Below are 9,499 nucleotides of genomic sequence, written 5' to 3'. Positions count from 1 at the left end.
ATAGCCCTGTCTGTGAAGGGTTTTCCAAATAATTGCCGTATCCTAATTCCGACTTTTGGAGTGGTTACTAGGACACATAAAATGACGCCATGCGGCTCCGCGAAATTTTCTGACTTCGTTTAAATTGTCATCTGGCCAAAACGGGAACCCGAGGACATATAAGAAAGTGTTTGAATTGTTAGTATGTTAACATGGTACTGTACATGATTCAAATATGCATGATTTTGACATAAATGGATAGAGGATGTTTTTCTGAACATTTTGATACCTTATACGCATTTTTCTGACATCATATGAATTAGTTATGATTTTTACAAAAGTAGACAAATTTGAAAAATAGCCTACGCCGAGGGTGGCCGTCGGCGTAGCGAGGTCTGCGCCTAGGGCCAAACATATGCAGAGGGCTACGCCGAGGGTCGAACTGCAGGCTGGCCTGGCCAGGCCATACGCCGACGGCCCAACTTTTGGCCATCGGTGTATAGGCTGGCCCTCGGCGTAGTCTCCCATTCCTGTAGTGTTATGGCCAACGTAATAGTATGAATTTTATTACCTAGTTTAACTGCGCTCATTTTAGAACGACATGTATTTATGAAAAGATGATTTAGATGTTAGCAATCCGGAGATACCAATGGAGCAGCAGTCTGCTTTATTTAAATATCATTAGCTATTATGGGCTCAGTGTGATAGCTAAAGTTACATCACATGATAAAAGACAGACTGTATTTTCCTGGTATTTGAAAGTCCGTGAGTAATCAGTGGCTAACGGCATATATATGAAGCCAGTAGTGGCGATCAGCCGATCATGGTCTTATTTAGTACCAAAGGCTCTCTCTCAGCATGGTCTTCAGTGATGAAAGTGAATCCTCAGGTAGTTATCATAAAATGTTACATCAATAGCTTGCATGATATCAGTAATGTGTAATGACCAATCACACACATACGGAGTACATATTAGTTCATGCATTATATAAAAATCAATGGCAAGAAGAGAGTAAAGGACCTCAGTATTTTTATGCTTGAAATTCTCTCATGTCAGATTCAATAAGCTCGAGTTTAAATTTTAACTTCACCTACTCTCCGGTTGCGCCAATGTTGCGCCGCCGCGGGCGGCCTCTTCGATGTGGAGACCGGCGCGGTTTCCTCCGGCCCGCAGCGCCGGCGGAGAACAGCGGTTGCTGCTGGCCTCCCCGTCGTTGGCTCCGGGAGCGAAACGTCGCTTCGGGGCCATGGCGGCGGCTGCGCGTCGAGAGAGTGGACAGTGGAGTGGGGAGTGGACTGGAGGGACAGATCTCTCCAGTCCACATTTAATAAGCCGCCGTGGTCACCGACAGGTGGGCCCAATGGAGACGAGCAGGCGAGCATCCAGACGCGGCCGGACGCCGCCTTCCATCCGCGACCACGCAAACCTAGCCCAGATTTGAGCTGGGTTTGCGTCGTTTCGGACGGCGCGGCCATCAGCATTTACGGTGAGTGGCCGCGTTGGGCCACGTTATTATCCAGTTAAACCCATCCGGACGCGCGGGCGCGGAATGGGTGGTTGGAGATGCCCTTAGAGCATCTCTAACAAAGCCCGTAAATCATGCCGGAACGGTATTTTTCCGGCCGATTTACGAGTTCGGGTTGAAAGTGGCGCAAAACAGAGACTGAACTCGTCGTTCGGCCCGAAAAGCTTTTTCAGGGGACAAAATTTTTTAGACTCGAGCCCTACTAATACAGTTCAAAGGGTGGTTTACAGGCCAAAAACTAAACGGACTTCTCCGGCGCCGCCGTCCGTACAATCGCCTCGAGCCACCGATTTCTGGCTGCTTTGCTAAAATTTTGCGACGACGACCAAGCTTGAGGCTGCAGACAAGACGTGCGGCGAGCGTACACAGCATGCTATGGCGCGGCGTGGTGGCGGACAGGCTGCGCAGCAGCGCGGTGGCATGCGCCGCGGGCGCGGCCAAGCATGAGCAGCTAGCGCGCGCGGGCGTGCGTGGCCAAGCAGGAGCAGCAAGCAGCTGCATGCGCGGCCAAGAGCACCAATCCTCGGCAGTAGGGTGTCAAGGTGGGATCCCAGTGGGATGTCATTTTGTACTATGTAGTTCAAATTTTGATGTCAAAATTTGTACTAAAAAAGTGAAATTATACTACAAGTGGGACAAAAGTGGGATCCCACTTGACACCCTTACTCGGCAGCATCGATCGAGCAATCACGCCAAGTAGTAGCAGCTATTACGGCCAAGCCGTAGCAGCAATTCCGGCCGTGTCCGGCCGAGCCGCCCGGACCTTGCCTGTACGGGACCGTTCTCGTCTGATCTCCAAGCTCCCGGCTGCAGCTGGAGTGTGGCCGTCGGCCTGCGCGGGGAGATCTAGGCAGCGACGCAGATAATTTTTGGAAAGAAAATGATGATTTTCGAAGATTCCATTTTTTAGTTCTAGTTTATAGGTATGTTCTGTGTTAGCCGTTTTGCGATCTATAAACACGTTTTTAGAAGACTGAACTCAAATTTTTTGGTTTGCACTTTTACATGCTCTGCTAGAGATGCTCTTAAAAGACGGGGCATGCTCTAAACCTCGCTCGCAACCTGCAAAATAGGCGATCTTTCAAACTTTGACCGACCCCTGGGGGCAGCCGCGGAGTTTCTCTCCTCCTCGTCGTCGCCGTCGTCTTGTTTGAACATTCTACGAAGGCAGGCGGAGGCGGGCGCAGCGCAGGCACCTCCATCTCCGTCCACTCGGAGACCTAACCAGTGTACACGAATCGCTGATCCGCACTATGGACGCCCAGCCCCTGCAGGTGTCCAACCCCCCCGCTGGCGTTGACCGAAACGCCCCCGCCGCCGCCGGAGATGACTGGCGCGCTCAGCTCCATCCCGAGGCGCGCAGCAGGATCGCCAATAGGATGTAAGGATTTGATTTGCTTTCCTGTGTCCCTCTAATCATATTAATTCGGTCCAGCGTGCGTTCCTGTCAATTTTTGTCACTCGATCGATCTGATAGTCTTTGATCTAGCCATATCGGTTGCGGCAGCAACAGATTCCTTGTCGATCTACACACAACGCATTTCATACTGGGGGGGATTCAGTAATCAACTTGTATACTGCACCTGCTTTATATCCATACTAATACTTTAGTAATTTTGACACAAATTTATTGACCAAGAGGTGCAAATTTGTAACGGCATACACCAATTTTCAGTATTACAACGTTTGATCTAGTAGAGGAAACCATCTTATTAATACTGTGCTAGGATGCAATTTTGTTGTGGTTTAGGTATGCTTCCCCAAGGGATATTGCTCACATGACCACTGTTCACAAGTCATGACTAAATCAGCCCACGCAGCACCTCCTTGGTCTAAGCACAACGAAAATCACGACTTGCTTATGTTTACATGAATTGAACAAGTATATGGTTCATTCTGGAGGTCTACCCCAATTGGCTGCTCTTCCTAGTACTTGTTCCACCTGACACCTCAGATCCCACATATTTTAGTGCACACAACCATTAAAAGCAATGCATCCTCAATTTATTCACATTTTGCGTTATACATGTAGACTCAAAACTTTGCAGAAGTATCTACCAATGACAAAGCCAGATGAAATGGATGAACTTTATAAAATTTCGGTGCGATTCGAAGAGAGGATCTACACAGCAGCAACCAGCCAGGTAATTTAACCTATCTTTGCTACCTTTCGCCAGAGCACAAACTCTTAGCTATGCAGGGTCAAACAGGGTTTATGGGCTAATAATAGAGCAGAACTGTGTCCATTACTGCTGAAGTTTTTTTATGCCATGTTTAAGTACTTGAGAAGTTTCTCTTTTTATTGAGGGGCCTTGAGTCGATTTTTTATGCTCTCGAGCTGCCAACATTTTCTTTACATTCTCTTGGGAACATGTCCTTATTTTCTCATGCTTGGGAACAAATACAAAATTTTCAGTGGTGCCGTGACTTGAGTAGGGGCCATGGGTGCGCCAACGCCCACATTTAAACCATTTGGAGCACATCCCAGCTATTTTAGCATTTTCACACTTGGTATACATACAAATAGTATGTAAATAAGCTAGCATGTTTTTAATCTATTCTGTTATGTTACATAAATGTTAGCCCAAGAGCTGATCATCTTGGTTTTTATCGATCACGTTTTGACAACGTTCAAAAAAGCGTACGCTCAGGCGCGCTTAAGCGGTGATTAGAGCGAAGCGGTGGCATACCGCTTCGTTTCAGGCCTGAGCGGGAGGTTAAGCTCTTGGGAGCGAAGCGGTTTTGAATCTTGTAGAGTTGCACCTTGTAGAGTTGCACCTTGAGTTGCTTAAGTCAGTCACTTTCCAATTCATGTTTGTATGCCACATGTCCATGTATCCTAAATTGTTATATGTGAAGTAGAACTACCCAAGTCCATGTGATACGCGATGATATAAAATCATTTATCTCGGACCACGAGAAAACAAGACCTTAATCTCTTCTTCCCTCTGTTTGAAAGGGCTTAACATTTAATTGCATCTACTCCAGTCTGATTAAAAACAAAAACAAATGGATTATATATGCTGCAGTGTACCATATCATTGTTTCTATTAGGAATTTCTAGCCATCTGACCTTATTTCTGGCAGAACAATTCTTTTTCGTGTTGGAGCGGTCTTCATCATATTGCTGACTCACTGTCACTATCTTGATTTGGATTTTCTGTTCATATCCCTTATTATTTGCATGTGTTTTCTGCTTACATGATTGTTTTTTTATGATTATGATTCAAATAAAAGCTGAAGCACCTTCTTGACTGTTCTAAGCTGCTAATCACACCAGAACCGTTGGTTGCTAGCCACTATTACTCTATTAGTATTTTTCTACAAAACTTTATATTTTTTTTATTTGTATTACTCAGCCTGATTATATGAGGAAGATTTCGTTGAAAATGCTCTCTATGGAAATGAAGACACAACCAGCTCCTGCAAATGCTCAACTGAATCCAAATCAATACAACCCCAATCAAGGTACATACAGTAAACTGAGTGTTGCACATTTTACCATCATTGCCTGGATGGCAATTTTTGTATTGTAAAGAGTGGATAAACTGTATTGTTTCGGTCTGATGAATGGGAAGTGGATGGTTCTCGAGTTCCTTTGTGCCAAAGATTTGCTATGCTTTTTTTTTCTTTTGCAAGAGATGAAAAAATTTCATTAAAAGATATGATCATGCTTAATGATAGAGCAAAGAATTTTGTTTACCTCTTTCATCCAGAGCACATGATGATTTTGTGCTGCTTCAGACCTAGCATGATGAGTTAGATATGTTGGATGTTGGACATGATGAATGGAAATGCTCATCTGGGGTTTACAAAGCACATAAGTATTGCACCTCTTTATATGATCAGTTGATCACATTCAGGTTGATCCTTAGTTCAAGTGGATTTGGCAAAGCAAATGTATTATGAAAATAAAGATGTATTTGCAAAAGAGAAAATAAAGATGTTTGCATGGCTGCTTCTGAGTGACCGATTTAACACCAAAGATATGATTCAGAGAAGATATGGGCAAGCTACAGCTCCCTCCTGCCCAAATTATGCATACAAAGTTTGGTCAAAGTCAAATTTTGTGATGTTTGACCACGTGTATTAATAAAATTATAAACATATACAATAAAAAACTAATATTTTTAGAATTGGTATAAAATATAGTTTATATTATATGCATTTGGTATATTAAATCTTCGTATTATTATCTATATTCTTATTCAAAGTTTGACTTGCACGGAAAATTATGCGCAACATAATATGGGCAGGAGGGAGTATAACTTTGTGTTATGTTCTGGAAGGTTGTAAATGGTACGGATAATTTCCGCTCTAGATCCGCATCCATTTTGAGGATATGATAAGCACTTCTAAAATCTGCCGAATATGGATGCGGATGTGGATATTGGTCAAGCATTTATCCGATAGATACGATATTGATAATATCCGATTGATATGGATTATTCGATATTTTTTTGTGGAATATCTGAGATCATCAAATAGGATTACCCGATAAAATTAGTTGAACCACAAATACACAGGCAACCGAGCATTTTACCTCTACTCGTTGTGTCGTGTTATTAACTTATTATGAGTATTTATTGTTCAAAAAAAAAACTTATTATGAGTATTACCTCCGCTGTGATGTGATGCAAGACGCAAACTGATTTGTTGCACATATAAGTGCTGTTCCAACCAACATTTGAGACTTGGCATTACAATTTTATCCATGATGTATCACTTCATGCTCATCGGTTTAAGCCAGATCACAAAGACAAACTCATGGCATTGGTTCATAGCCTTTCATTAGTTTTTGGCAGAATCTTGTATAGTTTTTTCTTCTTCTGATGTTATACATTTAGAGTAGTATTCCTATTTTACTTCTTTTGTATTGGAGGAACCTCTGGTTCCGTTTTTAGTAAGAGGTTGTGGAGCTTTTGCCCTACAGTAAAGTTTCAAAAAAAAATTGTGCTGAGATAATGTTCTTTATTGCATTAAATCAACGTCCACCAACTCCGGCACCATGTATAAGAAATTTGCCTCTATCTTACTCTCTTTGTTCTGAAATAGTTTACATTCTAGCTCCTAAATTTGTTATGAAATAATTTACATTTTAACGTTTAGTCAACAACTACACTGAAAACAAAGTAATTTTGCTTTTTATTAGATGTTGTTATTTTTAATGTAGTTTAGATTGGTTATTCACATATTTTAAGTATACTAAATCATAACTTTAAAAAAAATATAGACTAAATCATAACTGAGGAAGTATGTGTCAGGTACCCGTAGTTATTGAACCCATTGTGGTTATTGTCATGGTAAGTGCCTAAGTTCAGTGGTCCAACCTGTTGGTTCAATAAAATATTATTTCACGTTATTTTTTCTGTTTGTATGACAGAAACAATGTTAAGTGCGAATATTACATACTAAACTTTCACAAGTACTTTGTAGATCCATGGTATGCACTTATTTTCCTCATTGTTCTTATGTCTATCTTCTTGTTGTGTCCTCACTATGCATGTGTTAAACTTGATCTGAATACAAGACTGATTGTTAGTTTGTTATTACTGCAATGCCACATGTGTATTGTTCTTTAGACTGCATAATTACTGCGCTATCTTGGTATTGCAGGATGACTTAAGTCTTAGAAGATCATGTTGATGGTACAAACTCGCTTCTCCAGGCTGTATTTCAAACCCTTTTTTTTTCTCTGCCTTACTTGGACCTTAAAAGTAGTTGCATCACTCTTTGATGTTAATAGTTTCAAGCTTTGCACAAATTGAATTTTAACACGAAACCGTTCTCATTCAGAGTCTGCAAAAGAGGCTTGCGGTTCTGAACAAGTGCGCCAAGGGTGGCTGCTGCTATCTGTCGTCGCCATTGTAATTCTTGTGCTCATTGTCTAGCTTTCGTGAAGTTTCCGTAAACTTTACCGTAGCTCAAATCAGTTTCTAGTGTAGAAACATTAAGATAAGATGATTACTTCCATTTTGCCTCCATCTTTTTGTGAGAATTAAAAAATATATACTAGTTGAATGCCCGTCGTTGCCATGGTTCCTCAATTTTTTTCTTTATATGTGTGGTGGAGAGCGGTGGTGGAGGACTTGCAGTTGCGGTTGTACTTGGGCATTCTTTGGGCTGGCGGGCTATGAGCTAGAGCTAACAAAGCCTGATGCAAACATACCGCCGGCCCGACCATATGGCCTAACGTTTAGGCCCCAACCCATCACTGCAAAAGCCCGTTGGGCTTTGGGTCGGGTTTCTTCCCTATTTTGCACTTTTGGCAAGCCCATGCATGGCCCATCAGTGCAAAAGCCCATTGGGCCTCAGGTCGGGTTTCTTCACTATTTTGCAATTTTGTCAAGCGTAAGCCCGACCTTCCCTGCCAACGGGCCTAAATCTTTGGCCAATACCCGACCCGCATGTGCTATTAGGCTCAGCCTAGCCCATGATTTTTGGGCCGGGCTAGCCATGCCGGGCTGACCATGTCCAACAATAGTTGCAACAGATGTGTACATTGTTTGTAGTTGCGACGGTCGGTGTTGCCACTAGAGGCGAGCACCGTTTACAGGCGGCGGCATGCAGTTGCGTCATTGGTGTTTTGAATTTGTAGCAGCAGTGGTCGATGCTTGCAATAGCAAAGTCCTCGGATATAGAGGCAGAGATTTGGAACCGGTAGTAGGAGAAGGGCCATTGGAGACGAAAAACAGACACAATGTAAGAGGCTTGGAATGACGGTTGTGGAAGCGACTGGGAACGACGGTAGTGAAGTAGAAGAGCAAGTTCAACAATATAGCCACCTACTATCCATAAACGGTTGCATGACATCTATAACTTTTTATAGCCAATATGTACAATAGATAAAAATAAAACATATTAGTTTCTCAATACATGATCCACATTTGACTTTTACAAAGTATCTAGAAGCACGTGCTAGATGAAAACATACTAACCTTCTCCCCTTGAATTCATAAAAATATATTATTTTAATTCTTATAACTAGATGATGTTGTACTTGGTCGTAGGGGAAAGGAGATGGAAGCCACGAGATGACAGAACGTGTGGAAGAGCGAGATGACAAAAAAATGTGTGAAGAGACGGAAAGAAAGGAGAGAACCAACCCGTGGTTGGATGATTAAAAGGTCAAATCTTAGATTTAACATTTTGGTGCCTCATAAAAGCAGAATATTTTTCAGACGTCTATGGTAACATAATTAATGTCAAGACTTGCTGGATATGAAATTTCTTTGGCTCACTCTCTCGAATGTGCTTATAAGAGAAGAGTGTGTGTATACGATTATAGAGATGAGTGTATGTACGTATTTATAAGCGTGTTTCGCAGAACATAAAAAAAACGGAAGGAAAGGAGTGGACGAGAATGGTCGAGGCTTATCCGATTTCTTTGACTCTTTCCTCCGCGCGTGATCAAGTTTGATTAGACGGCCACGCGCCCGGCGAATGCAGCGCGTCGGATCCCCGGGACGAAGGTAAGCACTCCCTCAGCCATCAACAAGTAGTCAATCACATATTTGCTCTTACAGCAAACCAAGGATAACAAGCCACATCTAAAAAAAAAAGAGAGAGAGGGGAAAACAAGCCATGGATCATCTTGCCTTGGGTGCTATGGGCTCCCTCCTGCCCAAGCTGGGCGAGCTCCTTAAGGAGGAGTACAAGATGCAGACCAGTGTGAAGCGAGACGTCGAAGCTTTCTCCCGCGAACTAAGGAGCATGCGTGCCGCCCTTCAGAGAGTGGCGGAGGTTCCGCGGGACCAGCTCGACGAGGAGGTGAGGCTCTGGGCTGGCGACGTCCGTGAACTGTCTTACGACACGGAGGACGTCGTTGACTCCCTCCTTGTGCGTGTCAAGGGCTCCGGGGCTGGCGCTGACATGGACGGCTTGAAGGAGATCGTGGGCAAGATGAAAATGTTGTTCAAGAAGGGCAAGGCTCGTCGTCAGATCGCCACGGCGATCAAGGACATCAAGGCGCAGGTCCAGGATGTGGCCGCAAG

The 9,499-nt window shown here is 43.3% G+C and overlaps 1 protein-coding gene across 1 annotated transcript; it reads left to right on the top strand.

The window, feature by feature from the left end:
- The first annotated feature begins 3,457 nt into the window (after positions 1-3,457).
- On the top strand, positions 3,458-7,267 carry LOC124681210 (mediator of RNA polymerase II transcription subunit 15a-like). Its single transcript, XM_047216153.1, has 3 exons — positions 3,458-3,649; positions 4,865-4,973; positions 7,122-7,267. The coding sequence occupies exons 1-3, from the start codon at positions 3,497-3,499 to the stop codon at positions 7,124-7,126; spliced, it is 267 nt and encodes an 88-aa protein (XP_047072109.1). The 5' UTR covers positions 3,458-3,496; the 3' UTR covers positions 7,127-7,267.
- The last annotated feature ends 2,232 nt before the right edge of the window (positions 7,268-9,499 follow it).

Source organism: Lolium rigidum, chromosome 1, assembly GCF_022539505.1.
Source record: "Lolium rigidum isolate FL_2022 chromosome 1, APGP_CSIRO_Lrig_0.1, whole genome shotgun sequence".
NCBI lineage: Eukaryota > Viridiplantae > Streptophyta > Magnoliopsida > Poales > Poaceae > Lolium > Lolium rigidum.
Note: the sequence above shows the minus strand (reverse complement) of the source record. Positions and strands in the feature narration are given on the sequence as shown.